This window comes from Rana temporaria, chromosome 2 (genome assembly GCF_905171775.1).
Source record: "Rana temporaria chromosome 2, aRanTem1.1, whole genome shotgun sequence".
Classification (NCBI taxonomy): domain Eukaryota; kingdom Metazoa; phylum Chordata; class Amphibia; order Anura; family Ranidae; genus Rana; species Rana temporaria.
Window position 1 is genome coordinate 465355954 of NC_053490.1, and position 27247 is coordinate 465383200.

Sequence of the window (27247 nt, forward strand, 5' to 3'; positions counted from 1 at the left end):
GAATAGGAAGTGCGCGCGCGCGCCCCCGCCTCTCCTACTCGCAAAGGATGCCGGGTACTGAGGTTTGAAGTCTCTGGCGGGAGATAGTGAGCGGTAATCGCCGTGTTCAGTGTTTGTGTGCTCGGACCGATCTCTTCCCGCCATGGCTGCCCGGACACACCGCAAGAGGAAGTACAGCTTCACCACTGGAGACGGGTGAGAGAGATGGGGGGGGTTACATTGTTATCTTCGGTGTGTGTGAAAATATATATATATATATACATACACACACACATACTCTGTCCGCTGGTTGTACATCGCTAGCATGTTCAGTTACTACAATGCCCAGCGTGCCCAGAGGATCCGTGGAGGATTATTATTATTATTTTTTTATATATATATATATATTTTTTTTTTTTTAATTTTTTTGTGTTCTCATGGTTGTTTTGTAATGGACTGCAGTTCCCAGGGGTGACCATAGGTGGCGGCGTTGTACACAGCTGATTACAATAGCTGTCACTCGTGCTATAGTTATGTAATAGTAATGGACTGCAGTTATCAGGGGTGACCCTAGGTGGCGGTGTTGTACACAGCTGATTACAATAGCTGTCACTAGTGCTATAGTTATGTAATAGTAATGGACTGCAGTTCTCTGGGGGACCATAGGTGGCGGTGTTATACACAGCTGATTACAATAGCTGTCAGTAGTGGTATGTTTATTTAAAGTGGTTGTAAACCCTATTTAAAAAATCCTGCAAGTCAAAGTCATAATGAGCTAGTATGCATACTACCCCTTTATGAATTACCTGAGTTTGAAGCCCCCATAGCGGTCCTCGTACCCCCCCCCCCCCCCCCCCCCAGGCCAGCGACATCTCTCCCGGAGTGACTTTGGGTATCGTGGGCTCTGATACTGTAATTGGCCAGAGTCGCGATGATGTCACTCCGGTAATGGCACACTGACATACGTGCCATTGCTTCAGTTTACTGCGCATGAGTGCGCATATGACGATAACATTGGCGCATGCAGGGGATATCTGGTAGCTACAGGTAAGCCTTAATATTTCTTTTGTAATTGTTATATGTATTTTCTTCTATCTGTGTGGTTATTTCTTTATTATTGTGACTCGCTATAGGCCAGCTATAGTGACGCTGTACTTTTCTAATCGTGGCCTTAGATTGTTCCAAAACTTTTGTAATATAGGAAAAATTCGATGTTTTTTTTTATTTTTTTTAAATTATTATTTTTATGAAAACTCTATTATGATCAGATTCCTGTTGTCAAAAGTAGCCCTTTCCTGGTGTCTCTTGCCAGGCCACTGTTTGTGACATTTGCTTTTTTGGTTACGGTAACAGCACCCTACACGGTGAATGATCTATGGTCTGCAGTTCTCAAGGTGACCATAGGTGGTAGTGTTGTACACGTGTCACAGGTTACAGTAGCTGCCAGCAGCCTCTACACATAAGTGTATATAAACCTTAAAGTGGAGTGCCGCCAAAAATAAAAATTAAGTCAGCAGCTACAAATACTGCAGCTGCTGACTTTTAATTTTAGGACACTTACCTGTCCTGGGCGCCCGTGATGTTGGCACCCGAAGCCGATCTCTACCTCGGCTCTCTGGTGCTGCCGCTGCCATCTTCGGAAAGGGAATTAGGAAGTAAAGCATGGGTGTTCAACCTGTGGCCCTCCAGCTGCTGCAGAACTACAAATCCCATCATGCCTCAGCATTTGGAAGTCATGCTTGTAACAGTCAGCCTTGCAATGCATCATGGGACTTGTAGTTCCGCAACAGCTGGAGGGCCACAGGTTGAGCACCCATGAAATAAAGCCTTGCCTTGCGGCTTCACTTTCTGGTTCCCTACTGCGCATGGGCGACTCACGCTGCACATTCCCACTGATCCCTGCTGTCCTCTGGTACCTGTGTGTCTCCCAGAAGACAGCAGGGGGGGACGAAGTAGGTGCCAGACGTGGTCACCGTGGTGATCTGTGCCCGGAAGTGGGAGGAAATACCTGTATTACACAAGTACCTGCTCCCTCCTCCCCCCTGAAAGGTGCCAAATGTGACACGGGGGGGGCGGGATTCCAAAAAGCGGAAGTTCCATTTTTGGGTGGAACTCTGCTTTAATAGTTCATTAGCCATTTCATGACTAAGCCTATTTCTGAAATTTTGTTGCTTGCAAGTTAAAATCTGTATTTGTTAGAAAATTACTTGGAACGCCCAAACAATATAATTTTTTTGGCAGAGAATCTAGAGAATAAAATGGCGATTGTTGCAATATTTTATGTCACACTTTATTTGTGCAGTGGTCTTTCAAAGGCAATTTTTTTTAGGAAAAAATACACTTTTATGAATTAATAAAAAAAAAACATTAAAATTAGCCCAATATTTTTTTGTATAATGTGAAAGATGTTACGCCAAGTAAATAGATACCCAATTGCACACACTCGTGGAATGATGACAAACTGCGGTACCTAAAAATCTCCATAGGCGGCGCTTAAAAAAATACATTAACCAGGTTAGTTACAGAGGAGGTCTAGGGCTAGAATTACTGCTCCCGCTCCGACGATCGCGGCAATACCTCACATGTGTGATTTGATCACCGCTTGCATATGCAGGCGACTTGCGTATGTGGGTGTGTTCTTTGCTGCGCAAGCTCGCTTTTTTTTCTAATTTATTTTATATTTGTTACTTTATACAAATAAATAAAAATGTTATTACTTTTATTGCTGTCACAAGGAATGTAAACATCCTATGTGACAGTAATATATGGTGACAGGTACTGTTGGAGGGATCGGGGGTCTTTTAGACCCCAAATTCCTCCTTTACACTTCAAAGTATTCTGAGCGCCAAAAACAGCCATTCTGAATACTGTCACTTTTTTTTTTTTTTTTTTTTTAACTGCGCCATTGGCAACTGAGTAAACTGGATATGATGTTGTGATTAGGGGTGCATCGATGCATCGCGATTCGGCCTTGCACGATTTTGCATCGATGCAGAAAGCACCCGAATCATGATGTTCGCTGACATCATCGCGACTGCTCCCCCTTGTCAAATTTATTGTAATGGCCGCGAGAAGCGGGAGCCATTCTGTGCGGGAACATGGAGGGCCAGGGCTGAAGGGCATCCCGCCTGTCCATGCTGGCGCTGCGACTGGGCTTGTGGAGCAAGGAGCTCAAGGGAGGAGAGCAGAGCCAAGACACCGGAAATGTTTAGGGCAGCCGCGGATTTCACAGTCAGGTATGACCATTGAGGATGACCAGAGGAGAGCCGGGTGAAGTGGCAGAGTCACATGAGGGGGCCACAGCTAGGACACTGAGGATGTGGAGGATTCGGGCGGTGGATGTGTCCCCATATCAGTAGTAAGCTGCGCAGGGGGAGAAGGAGCGGACCCTCTGGGTGGCAGGGAGAGGAGGAGCGTACCCCCTGGGTGGCAGGGAGACGAGGAGCGTACCCCCTGGGTGGCAGGGAGACGAGGAGCGTACCCCCTGGGTGGCAGGGAGAGGAGGAGCGTACCCCCTGGGTGGCAGGGGGGGAAGGAGCGGACCCTTGGGTGGCTAAGGGAGAGGACCCCTGGGTGGCCATCTGGAGGAGGAGAGGGCCATCTGGAGAAGGAGAGAGCCCCTGGGTGGCCATCTGGAGAGGGCCCCTGGGTGTTTGGAGGAGAGGGCCCCCAAGGTGGTTGGGGGAGGAGGAGATGGCCCTGGGTAGTTGATTGTATATTCAGTGTGTGCTAGCTGCTAACCAATCATACAGCGCCCACTTTATTTTGGTTTTTAATGCAGATATGACCGCATATTCCCCAGCTGGCTGTCAAACTGCCTGATGTCCCCTACATCAGTGCGTAACGTCACGCCCGGCCGTGAGCCGCTGTGAGATACAGGAAGCGGGGCACACACACAACGTCATTGGTTGCTGGGAAACCCGTGATCCCAGCAAACCAATGACTGGTATTACACTGGCGGACCGGGCAGAAGTGTCCTGCAGGCTGCCATTTAATGACGGCATATCTGAACGCTTCAAATATACACTAAAGAGCATCCAAACGCATCAAAAATACACCAAAGTGCATCTAAATGTATAAGAAATACACCAGAGAGCATCAAATATACACATAAATACATCAAAAGTACAGTGTATTTAGGCATCACTAACACACCAGAGGGCCTCGGAATGCGTCAGTAATACACCAGAGGGGTTAAATAATCTTCAGGCCTAAAATGACACTTGTGCAAAAATCACAAAATAGGCTCTGACAGCAAAAAAGGTTTAGCCCTAGTTCTCCCCAGTGCGACCTTGAAATCGTACTACTTCAGTGAGCATTCAAAGCTGCAGATCAGTGCGCTTTGGGCCTCTAATTTCCAAGTCAATGCAAATCACAAAAAAGTAGTGCTGGAACCTTTTGCGGAGTTGCTACGACTTTTTTTTTTTTTTCTCGTGTTTGGGTTTGCATCTTTTTTTTTTTATGCATTGTGTAAAAGTGCATAAAAGTCCTATAGGCTGGGTTCACACCAGTGCGATGCGAGAACCCTGCGAATCTGCTGTGGGTTCCCGCATCGCACCTGACTCACACGGCAGTTCACACTGCACTATGCGAACTGCTGGGGAGTGTCATACAATGTTAAAGACACCCCCCCCCATTTCAGCTTGCATATCGCACTGGGAACTGACAGTTCGGACATGAATCGTATCACATAGGTGTGAATACCCATGCGATCCGATTCTACTGCGGACCAAAAAAGGGTCCTATGCGAGTTTGGTCCGAATGCGATATCAGCCATAGTATCTGTATGGCTGAAATCGCATTGTACGGACATCGCATGTGATGTGAACAGCAGTGCGGTGCGAATCGCATTCAATGTCTGGCATTGCACTAGTGTGATCCCAGCCTAACACTTGTGTGAATGAGGACACCTCCGCCCCCCAAAACCAGCACCTTCATGCAGCTTTTCATAGGCCTGTCTCTGTTGGTCAGCAGGTAACATGGTTCTCATCATTGTGCTTTACACTATGGGGGGGGGGGGGGGGGGGGGGGTTGGTAGTTTTGGGGCGGTCAATACTTTGGGTGGTCATTTGCTGTTATTGAGTCCCATCATCCACCTATCACATAGACTGTGTGGGGCCTCTGGGGTTGGCAGTATACACCTCACACAAGCATTCTCTGGCAGGGAACTCTGGGAATTGTAGTTCAGCTCTCACATGACTGTGTGTTGAGCATAGCAGGTGGAACTACAACTCCCAGAATCCCTGTGTTTGAAGGTTTTCTCCCCTTTTTTTTTTGTTTTACTAGGCCCAGCCATCCCCTCCCCCTTCCCATGCTTTGACTTCTGCAGGCTGGTGAGTGCAGAGGGGGAGAGGAGCACTACACACGTCTCACAGGCTGGTGGGTAGGTTGTATACAGGCTGGTGGGTAGGTTGTATACAGGCTGGTGGGTAGGTTGTATACAGGCTGGTGGGTAGGTTGTATACAGGCTGGTGGGTAGGTGGCATGCAAGAGTCTGGTAGTGTAGAGTTGTCTTTACAGGCAATGTGCACCATAGATCAGGATGTAAGTCTGGGGGGGGGGGGGGGGCAGCATTGTATCTTGCAGTCAGGGCCCATGTGCTTCCACTGGTGTATAGGAAAACTAAAGCCGTCCATACACTACAACTGGATTGTACAATCTCTATACAAACTTCTTTAAATTTACCAAAATGTCATCTAAAGACGTGACTAAAGTATACAGGGAATTTTATGCAGTCGGGCAGACCCCCACTAATTGTCGATCTGAAGGGGAATTGTACAATCAGATTTGCACAGTATATGACCCATGTTTACATCGGGCGCAGAAGGGACGCTCGTCTCTATATCGTTATGGTGATCAGAGGAGATGCAAAGGGAGAGATTTACTAAGGCCTGCTTCACATCCAGGCATTTTTTTCTTTTTTTGTGCATTTTCAGTTTTGTAGAAACGCACTACGTTCCATATAAGATGGTTTCCTATGGATGTAGTTCACATCTGTGCATTTTATGGAAAGGGCCAGAGATTTTATTCTGCAATGGATCAAAAAAAGTGTATTGAAAAAGGCAAAATGCACCCGGAATATGCAAACTGCAACCTTGCATAGGTGTGAACCAGGCCTCAAGCTGGAGCATGTGAAATCTTTATTTTTTTAATTATTTTTAGCGCTTTTTAAAAAAAAAATGTTTTAACGTCGCCTATGGATATTTTTTAGGGGAAAAGTTTGTCGCCGTTCCCCGAGCGGGCACAATTTTGAAGCGTGACATGTTTGGTATCAATTTATTCAGCGTAACATTATCTTTCACAGTTTAAAAAAGATTTGGGCTAACTTAACTGTTATTTTATTAATTATTTTTTTATAAAAAAAAAAGTGTATTCCCCCCCCCCCCGCCAAAGTGCACTTGTAAGACCGCTGCACAAATACGGTGTAGGGCGGGGAGCGATTTTGGCCAAAAAAAAAACTTGATTCACAATTCAAATTGAGTTTTTTTTATTTTTCCTGATGGACACTGCACCGGCAGGATTTTTTAGGCGAGGCCCTAAAAAGGGCAAAGCGATTCAGATTTTGATCGAATCAATTTTTTTTTCCATAGGACCGGCGCTCCGCGGACTAGGCCGAAGCCTCGCCTAGAAAATCCTGCCCGCAGCTTGCTGCGATCCTGGAAAAAGGCCAGACGCCGCGGACTAGGTCGAAGCCGCGGCCTTTTTCTCAGGATCACGGCGAGCAGGATTTTTCAGGCGAGGCTTCGGCCTAGTCTGCCGCGATACTGGAAAAAGGCGGCAGCCTCGCCTAAAAAATCCTGCTCGCCGTGATCCTGAGAAAAAGGCCGCGGCTTCGGCCTAGTCCGCGGCGTCTGGCCTTTTTCCAGGATCGCAGCAAGCTGCGGGCAGGATTTTTTAGGCGAGGCTTCGGCCTAGTCCACGGAGCGCCGGTCCTATGGAAAAAAAAATCGATTCGATCAAAATCTGAATCGATTTGCCCTTGCAACTCGATTCAGATTTTAAATCAATTTTCTCCCCAGCCCTAATACAGTGTGACAAAGTATTTCAATGACCGCCATTTTATTCTCTAGGGTGTTAGAAAAAAAATACAGCGGAACCTTGGATTACAAGAATAATCTGTTCCAGGAGAATGCTCGTAATCCAAAGCACTAGCATATCAAAGGAAGTCTCCCCATAGAAGTCAATGGAAACAAAAATAATTAGTTCTGTATTGACTTCTATTGCATGCAATACCACATGTGGCCGTGGGGGGGGGGGGGCACCGGAGAGCCTCAGAAATACTCAGACACCTCGGCTGAACTCTGAAAGGCTCGGGAACTGAGTATTTCCGATCGGCGCCCCCGCACCTCTGGCCAAATGTGGTACTGCACATCGCTGTGGCTTGAATCCTGCTCGTCAGGATTAAAAAAAAAATGAATTGCTTGATTTGCAAAAAGTTTGTTAACCTTGTTACTCACAAACCGAGACTTCACTGTATATAATGTTTAGGGGTTCCAAGTCATTTTCTAGCATAAAACTGTTTTTACCTTGTAAATGCCAAATCTCAGAGAGGCTTGGTCCTTAAGTCAGGGGTCGACAAAATCCGGGCGCCAGGTCGCGCTCGTGGAATGGCGACAAACTTTTACCCTTTAAAATCTCCATAGGCGACGTTTAAAAAAAATCTACAGGTTGCATGTTTTGAGTTAGAGGAGGTCTAGGGCTCGAATTATTGCTCTCGCTCTACCAATCGCGGCGATACCTCACTTGTGCGGTTTGAATACCGTTTACATATGCGGGCGATACTCACGTATGCGTTCGCTTCTGTGCTCGAGCTCGACAGGGCGCGTTTTCTGGCTCCTAACTTTTTTATCTGGCTCCTAGATTCCAAGCAAATTTGTCAAACCCTGCCTTAAGTGGTTAATTGAACAAGTTGACGTTAGATTGGCTACCGTGTACTTCTTCTCCAGTTTTAGTAAATCAACTCCAAAGTGTCGCCTCGGTATCGCAGCCAGTGAGGAATGTTATAGGACGAAGGTATTGCAAAGCCAACCTTTTCCCAAAGACGGGCCTGTACATGAGCTTTCTTGAGCAGGGGGACCTTGTGGGCGCTGCAGGATTTGTCTTTCACAGTGTAGTGTTACCAATTGTTTTCTTGGTGACTGGTCTCAGCTGCCTTGAGATCATGGACAAGGTTCTCCCGTGTAGTTCTGAATTGGTTCCTCCACCGTTCTCATGATCATTGAAATTCCATGAGGTGAGATCCTCCATGGAGCCCCAGACAGAGGGAGATGGACAGTTATTTTGTGTTTATTTAATGTGAAAATAATCGCACCAACTGATGTCACCCTCTTACCAAGCTGCTTGCCAATGGTCTTGTAGCCCATTCCAGCCTTGTGTAGGGCTACAGTCTTGTCCCTGATATCATCGGACAGCTCTTTGGTCTTGGCCATGGTGGAGAGATTGGAATCTGATTGCTTCTATGGACAAGTGTTTTTTATACAGGTAACAAGCTGAGATTAGGAACACTCCCTTTAAGAGAATGCTCCTAATCTCAGCTTGTTACCTGCATAGAAGACACCTGGGAGACAGAAATCTCGATGATTTGATAGGGGATCAAATACTTATTTCACACATTAAAATGCAAATCAATTTATAACTTTTTTTTTACATTGCAATTTTCTGGATATTTTTGTTCTGTCTCTCGTTGTTAAAATAAACCTACCATTTAAATTAGACCGATCATTTCTTTGTCAGTGGGCAAATATAAAAAAATATAATCAGAGGATCAAATGCTTTTTGTGGCGCTTGAGTTGCCCCACCCTTTGCAGCTATAACAGCTTCAACTCTTTTGGGAAGGCTGTCCACAAGGTTTAGGAGTGTGTTTATGGGAATGTTTGACCATTCTTCCTGAATTGCATTTGTGAGGTCAGGCACTGATGTTGGACGAGAAGGCCTTGATCGCAGTTTTCCAATTAATTCCCATGGTGTTCTATCGGGTTGAGGTCAGGACTCTGTGCAGGCCAGTCAAGTTCCTCCACCCCAAACTCGCTCGTCTGTCTTTATGGACCTTGTTTGTGCAGTCATGTTGGAACAGGACGAGGTCATCCCCAAACTGTTCCCACAAAGTTGGGAGCATGAAATTGTCCAAATGTCTTGGTATGCTGACGTTTTAAGAGTTTCCTTCACTGGAACTAAGAAGCCAAGTCCAACCCCTGGAAAACAACCCCCACACCATAATCCCCCCTCCTCCACCAAATGATTTGGACCAGTGCACAAAGCAAGGTCCATAAAGACATGAGCGAAGGAGATGTGGTGCGGCAAATGGTGGTCACACCAGATACTGACTGGTTTTCGGAGCTTCCCCCTTTTGTTGTGACCGGCCCAGGGCACACCCGAGTAATAATCAGCATCTTCATATGTCACTCCTGTGAGTTGGATGGATTATCTCGGGAAAGGAGAAGTGCTCACTAACAGTTTTGGACATATTTGTGAACAATTTTGAGAGAAATGTGCTTTTTTGTGTATGTAGAAAAAGTCGTCGATTTTTGAAGTGGAGTTCCACCCAGAAATGGAACTTCCGCTGTCCGGATTACACCCCCCCCCCCCCCACACACACACAGTTTTCACATTTGGCACCTTTCAGGGGGGGGGCAGATAACTGTCTAATGCAGGTATTTGCTCCCACTTCCGGAAAAAGATCTCCACAGTGATCTACGCCATGTTTAAGTTGTTGTCGTCGCCCCCCTGCTGCCTTCTGGGAGACACACAGGTCCCAGAAAACAGCAGGGACCACTTGGAACGTGCGACTCGACCATGCGCACTAGGGAACCGGGCTGTGAAGCTGCAAGGCTTCACTTCCCGATTCCCTTACTGAAAATGTTAGTGCCTCCACCCGGAGCCGAGGGACGGGTCGTCTTCGGGTGAGGACATCGCGGGTGCCCTGGATAGGCAAGTGTCTGTATTGTATGTAAGTGAGCAGCTACAGTATTTGTAGCTATACATTTGGGTTATATACTTGTTCCACCAACAAATTTCTTTTTTGTTTCCTGTCATTAGAAGTTGTTCGTCATTTGGGACCCCTATCAAGAAGTTGATAGTGGACTGCAGCGTCGTCCTAACACCCCTCCAACCCAGGAACTCCAATAAGAGCCACGTCGTAAAACGTGTGCCCACGCCGGCCTACACCACTATGGAAGACCCCAAGGAGAAGGAGAATTTTGAGGCGTCTCCTGTCAAGTCCAGCGTGGCCAGGAAGCTTCTTGTCTCTCCTCCAGCAGAGGACGATATGGAGAATGATGCCTACGCCTTTCCACCGCTGAAGTCGCCCACCTCTGCACAGAAGGCCATGGTGCCGACCAAGTCTTTTTATAAGAAAGGTGCTTTGTACGTTGGCCTGTTGGAGAGAAAACTGATCAAGGAAACCAAGTCTAATGGTGGTGTGATCCCCTCGCCTTCGGCCAGCAACAAAATAAAGAGTCCCAAGGCGAAAGATTCTTTGAAATTAAAAAAAAACAAAAGGCCACCAAGTCAGAAAAAGAGGGCTCCTAGTCGAGAGGTACCATCCCCCAAAACGGTGAAGAAAGTGGAGGGAAAGGAGACCACCGCACCAGTGGCCACAGAAATCCATGCCCCCAGTCCCCAAAAGAGCGCCATCTTGGGGTTAAAAGTGAAACAGAGGCCCAAACTCACAATGGGAGCAGCATTTTTTGCTACCAGTAAACGGCCCTATTCATCACGGAAACTTCCCGCTCACATCAAGTTCCCTTTGTCTTCCAAGCCAAAACCCTCACAGCAGAGCAGCACTCAAAGTACAGGTCCACTTCCCAGTTCTGATGAGAAGGTGAAGAAGAGCGCTGGTCTGGAGAGTATGTCAAGGGAAAAGAAGAGCGCTGAAATCGTCAAAACTAGTGACCTGAAGGATGGGAAACCAAAAAGTGGAGGAATCCGGGTTCCTCAACAACCAAAAGTCACAAAACCACCCCAACCTTCCAGGCAGGATGATACGGAGGCACAGGTATGGGTTTCAATGGCTTTATTTATTTTTGGTTTCATTTTTTTATTTTTTTTTAGTTGCTGTCCGCTTTAAAATTTGCAATCTAGAGCTCAATGTAATTGGTCAGGAGCATTCATGGTTCTTCTGCCCCGAATAGAGAGGTCTTTTTTAAAGCCATGTCTGGTGAGGCTCACCACTAGGCCTCATAGAAAACAATTGTTGTATATCTCGCACCTGAAGTCTTCATTGGTTGCCACAGCTCAGCTGCAGTGCATAAACCACTTCAGCGCCAGGCCTTTTCTGTCACGCTTTGTTTACATGTAACAATCAGTATTTTTATGCTATAAAAGTTCTTAGAGCCCCCAAAACATAAATTATAATCTATAGAAATAGTATAAAAAAAAACACATAAGAACAATAGAAATCTGTGTTGGTCATATACTACAAACAGCGCTGATGTTGAGTAAAAATATTGTGTGGCCAACTCCACAAGAAAGTCTTTAAACAGATAAGCCAAGCGGTGATCCTAAAGTCATTACAGTGTGCACCTTCCACCGAACTCTCCAAATCCACGACGTAAGAACCCATTCCCCTTAAGGCAGTGGTTTTCAACCTGAGGGTCAAATGAGGATTTGCCAGGGGTCCCCAAAACCTGGGCTGTTTCTGAAGCCTGCGGCCGCCCACTCAACCTCTTCACAGCCACCCATTCAGTTCACAGCATAGCTGGGAGGCAGAGACAAGAGGTCAGCTGACTGGTGAGGAATTTGAAGTGGGAGGGGCTGGAGGAGACCCCATCTTCTGATTTCAGCATAGGTGTCACTGCTACGAGAAACCACAAAGTCGGAGACACAGTGAGTAACACTACCTGTGATTAGAGTTGCCTTTAAAAGTCCCCACTACAGTTCTCAGATCACCCGATTACCTTAATCAAGAGCACCTAAGTTGGCTGATCCCAACTCCCCGCCAGCACTGCCACTGATCCCATACTCCCCACCAGGGAGTAAGAGAAGGAATAAAAATAGAGAATATATGGAAGGGAGAGGAAAAGAGGGGGAGGAACAAAGCAAAAGGGAGAGAAAGAATAAGAGAAAGAACAAGAAAGACGCCTAGAGAGGGATGGGGATAACAAACAAGGAATTAAGATAGAGAGAGGTAAAAGTGAAAGAAAGGAGAACAAAGAGAGAGAGGGGTACATCCTAAAATGTATTATAAGGGGTTTTAATATTGTATGAGTGGAAGGGACTCAGGGAGCGCTAAATGCCTGTAGGTTAGGGGCGCAAATTACTTGTCTTGCCTTGGGTGCCAAAAACCCACCATAGGAAAATAATTTTACCATTGGGGGTCCCTACAACTTGGGAAATTTTATCAAGGGGTCGCGGCACTAGACAGGTTGAGAACCACTGCCTTAAGGGTATGCACTCACCAGAACATAATGTATAACCAGCATTGAACAGGGGATAATCGTCTGAACCATGTACACTACAGTCAGCATCAGTCAGGGAGACACATGGATAAGGGCTCCTCTTCTTAGTCTCGTGGCCGATTCGCCAGATCACTATGTGGGCTAGTGCAAGCAAACCCTGCATTTGCGACCTGTGTTTTGGGCGGCATGGAATGCGGGTTTCCTGTACCATATTCTGGTGTAAACTGGCCATCAATGTTTGTTTTTATACGGTTTACTGCCGTAACAGGTGCACTTGGCTGGGCGCACTCTATAATCTGTGTGTTGCCTCGGCTCCATAAAATATACAGTGCTGTGTTCAGCAGTGACACTGGGACTACCTGTCCAACTTCCAGAATGAGCTGCTCACACATTAACTGGAAGCTTTGTAGTCTCTGAAAAAATACAATCCTCTCATTGGCTGTTGCAGGTGGATGACATGATGGTGATCTCTGCCTCAGTCAATCAGAGGAAGCTTTGTATTCATTCATAAGATACAAATCTTCCCATGAATGACTGAGTAGCTCGGAGCCTGGCTATATTTGGTTCCCCGTCCTGCTGCCAGAATACAGCGCTGTATACTGCAGTGTTTCTCAACTCCAGTCCTCAAGGCGCCCCCAACAGGTCATGTATTCAGGATTTCTCCCAGATGAAACGCTGTGGTAATTACGAAGACAGTAAAAACTGATCAAATCGCCTGTGCAAAATGTCTGAAAACATGACCTGTTGTGGCGCCTTGATGACTGGAGTTCAACACTGGTATACGGTATGGGGCTGTTTACAAACTATGGGATATTTTTATGGCTTTTTTTTTTTTTTTTTTTACTATTCGTAATGGTGATCAGCGATTTTTAGCAGGATTGCAACAGACAAATGGGACACCTAACTGACATTTTTGACACTGGAGACCAGTGACACGAATACAGTGATCAGTGCTAAAAGATATGCACTGTTGCTGTACTAATGACACTGGCTGAGGAGGGGGTTAACACCAGGGGCAATCATAGGGTTAAGTGTGCTTGCTAACTGTGTGGGGGATGGTCTGACTGGGTGAAGACAGAGATCGGTGTTACTGCCCAGCACAAATACAAGATCTCCATCTTCTCCCCGTCAGAACAACGATGTTTACATGGGCAGATCACCGTTCAGCCTCTCTTTGGAATGATCGCAGGTGGTCGGCGGACATTGAGTCCGTCGGACCCGCTGATTTGCATCCAGCCGCCCTGCCGCAGTAGACAGTCAGCAAGTGGTTAAAGGGACAAAGGGTAAGTTTACCTTTACAGAAAACTCTGTATGGTAAACTTACAAAGGTCCCCCTCCTCATCCCCTCAGCTGAATGTCCAAAATGTCCCTCGTCGGGGGGGGGGGGGGGGGGCGGTTTGGAGCATTATAATTGGTCAGCGCCATCACATGGGTGGTGCCGACCAATCGCTAGCCGCATAGCCCGTCCTGACGGCTATACAGAAGATGTGGATGGAGAGAGGATTTCTCCTGGCGCGGATATACCGGAGATTGCGACGGCCCGTGTCAGCGGGACCAGGGGGCAAGGGGTGGGACCTGCCTGTGTAAGTTCACCTTCCAGGTTTTTCTGTAAAGGTGAACTTACACTTTAAAATTTGGGGTTAGGCGTCAATCTTTTGCACAGCAGATTTAATGAAAAGACATCCATTGATCTGGGACTTTAGCAAAAAACTGATTCACACCGGTAGTAGGTTATCCTGGGCTGACCTACAGTTTTTTTTTTTTATTTAGCCAGTGTTCAATTCTCCTGTAGGTGGCAGTATAACATGATGGTGAATAACTCCCTTTGTCCTGCAATGGGAGAGAATTTCCCTTGACTTGGCATTGTTGACGACCACATCAGCAGAGAGCAAACATCTGTACCAAGAACACTTTTTTTAGTCTGTTCCTGTTGCAAATTTTCCTCACTCTTGTCTAGTTAATTGTCACTGGGGCAGGAATTAAAGCAGAGCTCCACCCAAAAGGGAAGCTCCACTTGTTCGCACTCCACTCCTTCAGTGAAGAAGCCGGAGCCTGCACCCACGTCCGATGGACGGATCGGCTTGGGGTGCCAACATTGCGGGATACCTGGACAGTTAAGTGTCCTTGTATTAAAAATCAGCAGCTACATTATTTGTAGCTTCTGACTTTTTTACAGGCTGGAACTCTGCTTTTAAAGAGTAATTTTTAGAACACTGAATAGCATTAAAAAAACTTTACAGGGGTTCTAGTTCCTTTAATTGGAACTGATTAGCATTGTCAGTATTCCTTTCAAGCTAGGACGGGCCAAGAGCAAGTAGTTAATGACAAATCAAACCTTCAGTAACTTTACTGCGTACATTGAGTGCTACTGCCCTCCTGTGGACACTTGTATGTGGTGCGCGTTTAATTTCTGTGTTCTCTTTACAGGAAGCTGAAAGTCATCTCCACAGTATGTTTGATGTGGACGACTCAATCCTGAAATCATCAGACAAGAAAGGTAGTAGATATAGCTAATCCCTTTTACAAACTGATATATCAAACAGTTGCATCTAAATCAAATAAATGAAATGTGTGATCAAGTAATTGCATTTTTTATTTTTTTGTTTAGTTTTAGGATCCTCCATTTATCCCATCTTCAGTACACCGTCTGCCGCAAAGAAAAGGTGAGTAGTAGCATTTCCATTACAAACCTTTGTAGTACCAACAAAGAAACTTACCTGCAGTGGATTTACGCATTTGTTTTTGTTTTTTTGTATAAAGGCCGTTTGACTTGCGGGCAGAGATGGCGTCCCCTGTTTGTGCCAGCACCCCTGTAGGGACCCTGGCACACTTAAACAAAATCCCCAAATCCAGCAAGAAGAGAGACTCCAGCAAGGCAGAGGAGGACCAGCTGATTATTGTAAGTTTAAAGTGGTCCCTTTTGCAGGTATAGCTATGTAAAATATTAAAAATAAGTGTTTAACCTCTTCAGCTCCGAAACCTTTAACCCCCCCCCCAGAATGACAAGGCCATATTTTGCGATAAGACACTGCGTTGCTTTAACAATTGCGTGGTAGTGCGGCGCTGTACCTAAACAAAATATATTTGCCCCCCCCCCCTTACACACACACACACACAGCTTTCTTTTGGTAGTATTTGATCACCACTGCAGTTTTTATTTTTTGCGCTAGAAACAAAAAGACAATTTAAAAAATATATATATATATATTTCCTGCTATTTTAAGCACACCCAATAATAAAAAAAATCGAATTTCATCAGTTTAAGCCAATATGTATTCTGTTACATATTTTTGGTATAAAAAAAAATCGCAATAAACATAGAGTGATTTTCACAAAAGTTGTAGCGTCTACAAACTATGGTATAGATTTATGAACTTTTTTTTTATTATTATTTGCGGGATTGTGGCAGACATAGGACACCTAACTGACACGTTGGGGACCAGTGACACCAATACAATGATCAGTGGTTAAAAAAAGCAGTCACTGGTTAACATCAGGGCCGATAAAGGGTTAAATGTGTTCCCTGGGAGTGTTTACTTTGTGGGGGATGGTTTAACTGTAGGAAGGCAGAGATCAGTGTTCCTGCTTGGCAGAAACGCAAAATCTAACTTCCTTACTAGCAGAACAGCGATCTGCCTTGCTTACATAGGCAGACCGCTGTTCTGCCTCTCTTGGAACGATCGCCGGGTTTCCGTGGGACCTGCTATGTCCAAACGGAGCTGCAGCAGTGGTTCTCAACTCCTGTCCTCGGGACCCACTAACAGGCCAGATTTTAAGTATTACCTTGGTGAGATGCAGACTAGAATACTGCGATCACTGAGCAGCAAATTATATCACCTGTAATGTATTTGTTACTTGCAAACCTGGCCTGTTGGTGGGTCCTGAGGATAGGAGTTAAGAAGAACCACTGACTTGCAGCTATGTGATTTTGCACGTAAAGGCTGCCCTGCTGCAATATATGTACGTTGGGGGGGGGGGGGGGGTGGTGTTCTCAATCGGTTAACCAATTCCGCTCTTTGGACGCACGTAGTACGCTCAAAGAGAGAACCTTTAATCACAAGATGCAGCCTTTTGTGGGTTTTGTGCATCTGGCTTCAAAGTGAAAGTGATGCATCAGCTCCATAGCTGCCAACACAGCTGGCTGCGCGGTGCTCCTCCCCACCTTACCCTGGAGGCCCTTCCCACCTTCTGATGGCACCCCTTCCTCCCATGGTTCCCAGGCTGTTCTGCGCCCGGGAACACATCTGCTGGCTGGGGGAGAGATTGCAGTGAGATTGAGGCAAATCTAGATCTCGCATGCAAGTGATGACCCCTAATGTCTCCATAATGAATACCTGTCACTTACCCAATGCTATCACATAGGGGTTTATTAACCCCCTTGTGATGGAAATCAAATATAAAAATAAAAAGTTAAAAAAAAATTGTAATAAAAAAAACCTTGCCAAAAAAACCTCCTTTTTACGCCAACCCAGGGTGTACACGCGCATGTAAAGCGCAGTTGCACTACACATGTGACATATCATCATGAATGTTGGCGAGAACAATAATTCTAGCCCAATGGCTCCCAGTTAACTTTAAACTGATGAGCTGTAAAGGCTTTTATAGCGTCACCTATGGAAATTTTTGGACACCATCGTTTTTGGCGATATCGCGGGCTCAAGCCATTTTAAGACGTGGAGTATTTGGTATCTATTTACTTAATGCAGCCTCATCTTTTAACCCAAAAATTGGTGTGATTTTTGCACTAACATTTTTTTTTTTTTTCAGAAAATTTGCGTTTTAATAAACAGTTGCGCAAATATCATGTGAAAAAAAAAAAAATTGCGGCCATCGGCTTTTTATTCTACAGTACCTCTGCTTTCAGAAAATATATAATGTTCTGGGGGTTTGTCATTTTATTGCTAAAATATAAACTTTTTACGTTTATGCGGGAAAAAAAAACCCAAAAATTGCTCTGGAGCCGAACTGACTATACGGTTTAAAAACAAGTAATACGCTGTCTCCTCCTGCTCTGCACATGCTCAGTTGCTCTCTCGTTTTTGACACTGTGCCGATCTGCTGACAGCCTAAAGATTCACTGCTTGTACTTCTTTTGGACGTTAGGCGCCCTGCGATTCTGATGGCGCGATTTTTACATTGTTGCCCGATGAATCACGGCAAAATCATGCCGCAATAGGGGTGCCTTTGGAAGTGACGGGCGCCCCGCGATTTGCTGTCACTTTGAATCGAGACAATTGCACCCGATTCATGACCTCCAAGATGGGAACGGAGCTTTCTAGCTCTCCTATTATTAAATAGAATGGCTTCCTTTTATCAATTAAGTTTTAACCCTTCTGTAAAAATGTTTTGTGCCCTGCATACACTATAACAAATTTACCAACGCTCTTTGTTGTCTCTGATTAGGACGCCGGGCAGAAGCATTTTGGTACTGTGGTGTGCAGCACCTGCGGTATGATCTATTCAGCAGCCAGCCTGGAGGACGAGACTCAGCATGCACAGTATCACCAACGTCTACTGGAAAGCATCCACTATGTGGTAAGGGAGCACCCACCTACACAATGTGTTGTCAGGGATCAGCTTAGGAATAACTGCCACTCAATCTACCACATGATTGAGTGGCAGTGATCAGCTTGGGAACCCCTCCCACAGAAATATGATTGGATGGCAGAGATTGGCTTTGGAAAATCTACCACAAAGGCCACTATGTGATTGGATGGCAGAGATCAGCTTGGGAACCTCTCCCACACAAGCTACTGTATGATTGGATGGCGATGATCCGCTTGGGAACACTTCCCACACGCTATTGGGTAGCAGGGAACACCTCCCGCACAATGTGCTGGGGATCAGCTTAGTATGATTGGATGGCAAGGATCCGCTTGGGAACACCTCCCACACGCTATTGGGTAGCAGGGAACACCTCCCGCACAATGTACTGTGTTGTTGGGTGCTGGGGGTCAGCTTAGGAATGCCTGCCACTCAATCTACCACATGATTGGATGTCGGGTATCAGCTTGGGAACACCTCCCACACAAGTATGATTGGATGGCCGGGATCAGCTTGGGAACCCCTCCCACTCAAGCTATTGTATGATTGGATGGCCGGGATCAGCTTGGGAACCCCTCCCACTCAAGCTATTGTATGATTGGATTGCAGGGATCAGCTTGGGAACCCCTCCCACTCAAGCTATTGTACGATTGGATGGCAGGGGTCAGCTTGGGAACCCCTCCCACTCAAGCTATTGTATGATTGGATGGCAGGGATCAGCTTGGGAACTCCTCCCACTCAAGCTATTGTATGATTGGATGGCAGGGATCAGCTTGGGAACTCCTCCCACTCAAGCTACTGTATGATTGGATGGCAGGGATCTGCTTGGAAACACCTTCTAAACAATCTTTCGTATGATTTAGATGCAGGGGGTTTGCCTGAGGAGCGTATAAATAAACTGATGCTGGAGATCATTTCTCCGATATAACATTTCATTTTTTTTATCACAAAGGTGCAGTCCTCCTAACCTTGGATAACTGAGGCAATGTGTCTCTTCTTTAATCCTTTCACTGCTGCTGATGCAACTATTAGGGTGGCTGCAGTAATTGCTTTAGCAGTCAGGAGTATGGTTTACCTTTTTTACATCTGACTGCTTGCTGGCTTTCTTGTAGAATTGATTTTACAGCTGCCTGATCAACTCTAGTGATCTCTAAATGTCTTATCACACCGGTGTCCTGAGCTCACCTGTCCCTCCTGGGTGTCCGGGTTCTTGGATGCAGAAGTCAAGCAGAAATGGTGGGACATCCGTTTGCTGATCTCTCCTGGGCAGTATGAACCTGGAAACGCTCAGCTGTGATCACTCCCTGATTCAGAGCTGTCAATATCGGGGAAATAAGCTAATCAAGCAATAGCCTGTGCTCAGTCAGCTTCAGCAGATGTTCCCCTAAAACAGGGGTCCCCAAACAAAGGGCCAGCTTATTTTCCTTTTGACTTTAGGAGGGCCGGATTGTGCTCAGTGGGGGGCAGAAAGTGTGCTGGGCCTGGCATCAGTGAGAATAAATATGGACTCAGTGTTGGTGGTCAATAGGAGGAGTAGTAGTGCCCTTTTTTACTAAGAGGAATAGTATCCCATCATTGGTATTGGTGGAAGAAATGGTGCTCCATTGTTGGTGTCAGTGGGAGGAATCGTGCCTCAAGGGCCAGATAAAGGCTATTGAAGGGCTACACCTGGCCCTTGGGCCACAGTTTGGAGACCCCTGCTGTAACGGATCATGGACTATGCTGCCGGGACAGTTATGATCTTCATGAGGACTACAAGGAACTGCACGGCTTGTCGCAATGGGATGTACCACATTGTATTCTGAGCTCAAAGGGTTAATTGGACAAGTCTCTTTCATTGCTGAATGCTAATGTTCCCTTCGCATAGCTAATGAACTCTTTTGTGGAGGTAACAGCCCCCCTGTGAGGTGTATGCTGATGGGGATTATGTGTGAGTGATAATTGTTTTAAAGGTTAATTGAATTCTATTGTCTGATCAAGTTAAGTTGAGGAGCCGAAACGGCTAGCGGCTGATTGGCTCAAGGGAATGTCATTCTTTCAAAGTATGTGTATTGAAGGCCCCCTGGGTGGGGGGGGGGGGGGAGTGTCATTTGTTTCTGTACAGTTGTAACCAGATATAAGGAGGAAAAATGTGGCATTAAAGGTCAGTCCTGCTTGACTCTGCAAACGTAGTCCGTCTCGTTTCTTGGAAGGGCGTTCGATGGGATATACCGGCGGTACCTGCATATCGCAGCTTGCCAGGGAAAAGGACGTCTCCAACGGCCGATACCCCTCACTACATGGGTAGCCGTTACACCTGCCCTAAAGTATAAGTTCACCTTTGGAACATGTTACTTGTACCACCCATTTTTATGGTGACTGCAGGCAGGGGACCTTCGCCGCACACCCGCTGTCACAATTTAAAAAACCTGTATGGCCGCGCCGGACTCTGCCCACAAGGCCCTGTCATTCATTAATTTAATCAGTTTTCTGTGAATGAATGCCTACAAGTTACTGCCAGCTATTGCAGCTGATGGCTTTTCTCTCAGGTAACTGTTTAACCATACAAGCAGAAAGCTACGCTGAGAGTCTGCAGGAGCCTCTTGTCACGGCCTTGGTGATAGATTATTAAAGTACTTTCACAACCTCTAAACGGCTGCTGCTTTTTTGTATATTTTTTAAAATCCTGACCTGCAGGATTCAAGCCTCTGCGGTGTGCAGTACCACGTTTGGCCAGAGGTGCGTAGGGGCCGCTGACACTCGGAGCCGTTCAGAAAATACTTTGTTCCCGAGTGCATCCGAGCGGTTTCCGGGTCTCTACGGCGCCCCCCCACCTATGGCCACATGCGGTACTGCATACAATAGAAGTCAATCTGGAACAACTTATCTTCGTTTACATTGACTTCTATGGGGAGACTCGCTTTGATATGCAAGTGCTTATATATATATATATATATATATATATATATATATATATATATATATATATATATAATTTTTATCCCAATTTTTTTTTTTTTTTTTTTTTTGTGTGTGATCACATCCCCTCTGTTCTCAGCTGCATAAGAGCTCTAAGGAGGAGAAACAGCAGACTAAGCTTCCCAGTTAATGAGTTAATGAAGTGTGTCAGGACAAGTCTGATAATTGGAGGAGTGTACACGGAGTTCCCAGCATAGCTAGAGAACTGACCACTCTGTGCTCTCCTGCTTGGTGTGGTCAGTTTTTAATAGGAAAGCAAAGTGACTGGCAAGAACACCAGGGACTTCACATACAAGGAAGCAATACAAAGAACAGGAGCCTTTCTCATACAAGTACACGGTACAGCAGGCACATATCAGGAATATGAAGTGTTGGGGTAACCAACAATTTAAAGCGGAGTCGTCACCACATTGGCAATTTTTTTTTGGAGGGGAGCGGGTACCTTGTTTTGACAGGTACACAGCTCTAGCTTCTTGCTTTAGGCGGCGACTCCTTCCCCCCCTCTCTCTGCAATCTTATGGGACATGTCACAGGTCCCAGAATATTGCCTGACCACTAAGAGCGCTGCACGACCCACGCATGCGCACCCGGCTGTGAAGGTGCAAGCTGTCACAGCCAAGTGCCCACACATGCAATGCCGACGCCGCGGAGAGGAGGGAGCGCAGCTTTGGGCAACCGAATCGCTGGACCGTGGGACAGGCGAGTGTAAAGTCAGCACATAGTTTTTTTGCAGCTGCTGACTTTTGATAAACTTATAAACAAGTGGAACTTGGTTTTAAACTTCTGATTTCTGATTCCACTCGGCTTTATTCCTGTTTTTATAACATTCTTCTTAAATATCATGTATCACTTTTGAATTTTTTATTGCTTTAAATTGAATTGTCCATTTCCTGTTCCAGGGCTGGAAGAAGGAGCGGGTTGTGGCGGAATTCTGGGATGGAAAAATTCTGATGATTTGCCCGGATGATCCGAAATACGCCCTCAGAAAGGTGAACGGGGGATGGGGTGATGTGTCCCATAAAATGTTCATTTATATGGAGACCAAGCCATGCAATTCGCAAGTTGGGTTTGGCGTGAACATTGCTGGGCCATGTTGTAGATCATTACCATAGCAGGTGCTATTAAATCTGACCCCAGGCCCTGCACGGTGGTACCGGCTCCTCTTCTGGACTGAAATGGCTTACTCCGATTTTCACTGCACACTGTCGGCTTCTCACAATGTGCATTAGAAGCTGCAGCAAGTTTAGATGGAGCCCACCTAATTTCCTGGCTGGAGGACATCCAGCATCATCTAGCTCTTCCCCCTGGATGACTGTCCCTTTCATGGGTTAGATTTTATTTCTTTCAGTCATGAAGGATCAGCATCACATACGGGCATTACCTAGTTTGATCTACATGCAATTGCAACCTGCCTAGATATGTCAACTCCTCCCAACTGACATCTACCTATCATTTTTAATGGCAAATATTAATAATGCCATTGGCTCCCTCTGCTGCCAATCACAGCCAGCGAGGAGGGAGTGGTGGGCAAGGCCAAGCTGCACAGAGCCAGCTCGGGAGCGAGCATCCATAAGTGTCCCCATGGCAAACAGCTTGCTAAGGGGGGGGGGGGCAGGACCACCGGCGGGAGATTGGAGATTCTCTATGCTAAACCATTGCACAGAGCAGGTAAGTATGGCATGTTTTTTATGTTTTAGAAACAAAAATTGTGTTTTTACATTCACTGTAAATGTCGGCTTTGATGCTCATGTTTTCATCCTCTGACTAGGCGGAAGAAGTGCGGGAGCTGGTGGACTCGGAGCTCGGCTTCCAGCAGACAAATCTGATTTTCCCAAGCAAAGCCAGGACCTATCTGTTTGTGTCCAATGACAAGACGATTGTTGGGTGTCTGATCGCAGAGCCAATCAAACAGGTGGGTGTGGCCTGAGAGGTATGAATGACTCCTCCCAGTCTGTACCTGTTGTTCACAATGAAAAGAGCGATAAAGCTAGAATTTTTAGTGCAGGATGAACTGGCTTCTTGTGTCGGCTGCGGAGTGAAGGACAAGACTTGTAGATTGGGAGTTTTTCTATTCTCTTCTAATAGCTAGAAATCCTGGGTGTTAAAATGGTTGGGGGGGGGGGGGGAGAGGGGATTACAGGTGATCAAGCATGTGGGGGGGGGGGTTGTTGCAGGTGATCAAGCAAGCATTGGGGGGGCATTTCAGGTTATAAAGAATGGGGGGGGGGGGTATTGCAGGTGGTCAAGCATGGGGGGTGGGGGGGGTTGGGCAATACAGGTGATCAAGCATGTGGGGGGGGGGGTGTTGCAGGTGATCAAGCAAGCATTGGGGGGGCATTTCAGGTTATAAAGAATGGCGGGGGGGGTATTGCAGGTGGTCAAGCATGGGGGGTGGGGGGGGTTGGGCAATACAGGTGATCGAGCATTGGGGGTCCGGCGCAGGCGACCAAGCGTTGGAGGGGCGACCTGGGCAGCAGTATAACATTGAAAGTTTAGACTTCCTGTGTCCCTCAATGTACGCCCAAAAAAATTAAATACAGGAATCCTATTTTGTGGGAGGGGTGTCTAAATGGTGGCTTATAAATATATTTACTAGGCTAGACTGCAATTTTTATAATTTATATTAAATAATATATAAAATAAGAGTTGATAAATAATTTCTGTATGTTTATTTATGACCTCAAGTGAGGGAGAGGTTGGGGCCTGGCAGTGTTTTTACTATCATGTCATTTTAAATGGTCATTGCCCACTTTCATTTAATTGCCGACTTTTTTCCCAGGCATTTCGAGTCCTGCCCGAGCCCGTCCCGGAGGTGAAGTCTGCCCACGATGACGCTTTGGAGCGACACAGAGCTTGGCGATGTTCTTCTGACCCAGAGCCGGCCATCTGTGGGATCAGTAGAATCTGGGTCTTTGCACTGATGCGCAGAAAGGCCATCGCCAGCCGCCTAGTGGATTCAATGAGGTGAGGAGGTCTGATGTGTCAAATCATAGAGCCACATTTTTTCCTAAAGACAACGGGTTACATCTGTCAGGTTCATTGATGACCACTTATTCTGTAAATAAATCAAAGAATTTTTTTTTTCTAGTAACTAGAGCGCCAATACAATGCTGAAATGTTGTCTTTAATCTGCTCTGTGTAATAGTTTTGCACAGAGCAACCCTGATCCTCCCTTTCTCAGGTCCCCCACTTGGACCCTCCCTCCAGCCGAGTAACCCCCCGTAATCAAGCAGCTTGGGGTGTGTGTTTACTGGCTGTGATTGATAGCAGCAGGAACCAATGGCACTTCTGCCTCTGTCTAATGAGGAGAGAGAGAGGCGCTCGGCTCTCATGCACATCACTGCATCAAGATCGGGGGGGGGGGGGCTGCATGCGGGGTTTTGTACCTTAATGCATTGAAATGATGGGCAGCACTTCCGAAGGGCCTGAAATGTGCTACGGAAGTGCTGCAACACGGGTGTTTTTAACCCTTTCTTCGGCCGCTAGCGGGGGTTTAAAAGTGCCCCACTAGCGGCTGAAAAGCGCTGCTTAAACAGCATTAAAGCTCTGCTTTATCGCTAACGCATGGGCGGGCCCCAGTCTATGGTGGTACTCGCTGAAGAGGAGGAGCAAGGAGCACCAGCGAGGGACCCGAGAAGAACAGGATCCGGGCTGCTCTGTGTAAAAACATTGCACAGTTTAGGCAAGTATAACGCGTGCGTGGTGTTTTTTTTTTTTTTTTTTTTTTTTTATCAAAGCTTTGCCATCGCTTTAGGTATTCAAATGATTATTAAACTGATTCTTTTCTATTCAATAAGGTAAAAAAATAAAAATTGGGTGCAGTGCCCATCCCTTATACTTACCTTTTCGATCCAACGATGTGCATGATGTCCGCAGCTCTCCGGTCTCTCAGAGAGAGCGCTCCCGGGCATGGTTGCCTGCGCCTAATCGAGAGTTTTGGATCATGTGACAACCAATCACAGCAGTAACGTGATCTTAAACCCTGCTTCGCCTCCCGGCATTCTTAACTTCTTAATGAGCTGAGAAGAGCTAGCATGAAGAAGTTAAAAATTCTTCCAAAGAGAATTCTGTAGATTAGTATTGCTGGACCCTTTCTTAATGTTCTCTACTTGTCAAGCTGATGAATTTTCTATTTGGTGCCCAATCTTATGACACTAATTATATTGATTTTAAGCAGTGGCCTGTATTTATGAGCCATTCATAAAATGCAAAGCTGGCAGAGCCCCATGGACTCTTAGAAGGGAGCTCTAAGATTGCTAGGGAGCTGGTCATGTGACTTTTGACCATTGTGCAGCTGAGCCCCTGAGAGTTGCTGACCTGTGACCATTTTAGAGAAAAGGAAGTCTGACAAAGCAGGTTTGTAATAAAAAGTCAGACTAGCATTTTCAGGATGGAAATTGCAGACCAAGCCCCCTGTCACAATACTTTTGCTCATGACAAGTTAACTTTAAGCTTGCGCTTCATTTCATGTTGTTCCATTTCAGGAGCTCCTTCATCTTTGGCTCTCACCTGACAATGGAGGAAATCGCCTTCTCAGATCCAACGCCGGACGGCAAGCTCTTCGCCAGCACCTACTGCAAAGTCCCCGACTTCCTGGTCTACAACTTCCTGAGTTAGAGAGTTTTTTTTAGTTTGTTTGAGTTTGTATATTTTTATTACTGGAGAGAGAAGTTATTGCAGAATGACTTGGTTGCACTTTGCCTGTTTTTAGAGGTTTTATTTGCTGCTAAAGGGGAATTTCCTCGTGTTGGTTTGATAATGTTGTGATTGAGAGAGGAAGTTGAATCTGGTTTTATAGAGTGTGAATTGTAAAAAATATTCCTTTTGTACATACATTGGATCTGTGCCTTGCTGAAAGCGATGGCACATCCAGTTATAAGTTAAAGTTGTATTAAAACCTCCGCTTTTATTTCATCTTCCCCTCTAAGTCCATTTTAATCGTGTTTTTTTTGTTTTTGTTTTTTTTGTTCAAAAATCTTTTAAACCTATTGCCACCCACGTAACAAAAGGGGCGAGCTGTAATGTCCACATGTATGCAGCACCGGGTGGCCCTGGTTCTGTACGGAGAACTTGCGGTCAGAAATGGGCCAAGCTGTCAAACAGTTTTCAGCCCCCACTAACAATTTGCGGGACCGGATCCCAATCATAGTGACCACTCTGACAGCCAATCGTAGTGGTTGCATGATCGCCGATCCTTCCTGACCAGCTGAGCATTCAGAACTTTGTGTCAAAAGGTTGGGTACTAAAGGGACATTGGGGCAGGTGGGAAGGGGTTACAAGTTGGCTGCCATTGTGTTCACTCTCTGGCTGCATCCCCATGTAGGGAGGTTATTGTGAAAATCGCACGTAAGAGCTGATTACAGCAGCACAGCTGTCGGTCCAGGAGCTGGTGGGCAAAGCAGCACAGCTGTCGGTCCAGGAGCTGGTGGGCAAAGCAGCACAGCTGTCGGTCCAGGAGCTGGTGGGCAAAGCAGCACAGCTGTCGGTGCTTCCTGTACCAGGTGTAGTCCCCGAAGTGTGCACATGGGGGGGGGGGGCAGCTATGCTGGAGCTCTAGAGACCCTGCAATTCAGCCTTTTAGATGCAATTGTTCATAGGAAGAACTTATAGATCCTCGATTTAATAGTTCATGGGTTTTGATAAAGATTGTGTTAAAAATTGCCTCAGATTGGTATTTGTAATGACAGTTTGGGTAAAGATGGAAACAAGTTGTTCCTGGCCCGGAATCCATTCTGGGCATCTTGCTGCCTGATATAGGTACACTCGTCTTTTGGTGGTATGTGTGATACTCCGAGGAGGAAGGTTGAGGGAGGTAGACACTGATTATGAAGTGTTTAATGCAGGGCTTCTAGAAGCCAGGTTGTGAATGGCGATATGTAACTTGTGTCGCAATCAACGTAGATGCCCAAACTCCTGCATTTGTTTGCATGTGGTGGGCACTCAATCTTATTTTTGGGGTGGGGGGGAGTCTATGTGCTTGAATGTAACTTGCATTTTTTTTTACACTTTTTTTTTTTTTTGGAGACTGGTTCTCTTTAATGAGACCTGCAGTGTCTAAAAGACCCCCCAATGTTTCCCCTGTGCTCCACTTAATGTAATTGAGTGCAGATCACACTGCGGTATATTGTTTGCCGGCCATGCTGGCTAGGGAAGCTGTTGAAGGAACAAGATGAGGAGAGTGGACATGTGTCTGCTCGATCGCCTTCCCATTTACTGGGCGGCACCTGCTAGACCAGTCCCAGGCCCGCAGATGGGCAAGTGGAGCCCGGGATACATGGCAGGGGGAAGGCATTTTTCCCCGCGTGTGAGGAAGCAATTGGGTAGCAGCAGAGCTCTGTTGCTTACTCACAGCAGGGCTAAATGTAAAAAAA

At 46.2% G+C, this 27247-nt stretch overlaps 1 protein-coding gene across 1 annotated transcript; it reads left to right on the forward strand.

Moving 5' to 3' along the window:
• The first annotated feature begins 10 nt into the window (after positions 1–10).
• ESCO2 (establishment of sister chromatid cohesion N-acetyltransferase 2) lies at positions 11–27247 on the forward strand. The gene is made up of 10 exons (XM_040338660.1): positions 11–195; positions 10015–10972; positions 14802–14871; positions 14983–15037; positions 15135–15273; positions 17778–17909; positions 21776–21865; positions 22645–22788; positions 23656–23840; positions 25361–27247. Exons 1-10 carry the CDS (start codon positions 143–145, stop codon positions 25491–25493), a joined length of 1959 nt encoding a protein of 652 aa, XP_040194594.1. The 5' UTR covers positions 11–142; the 3' UTR covers positions 25494–27247.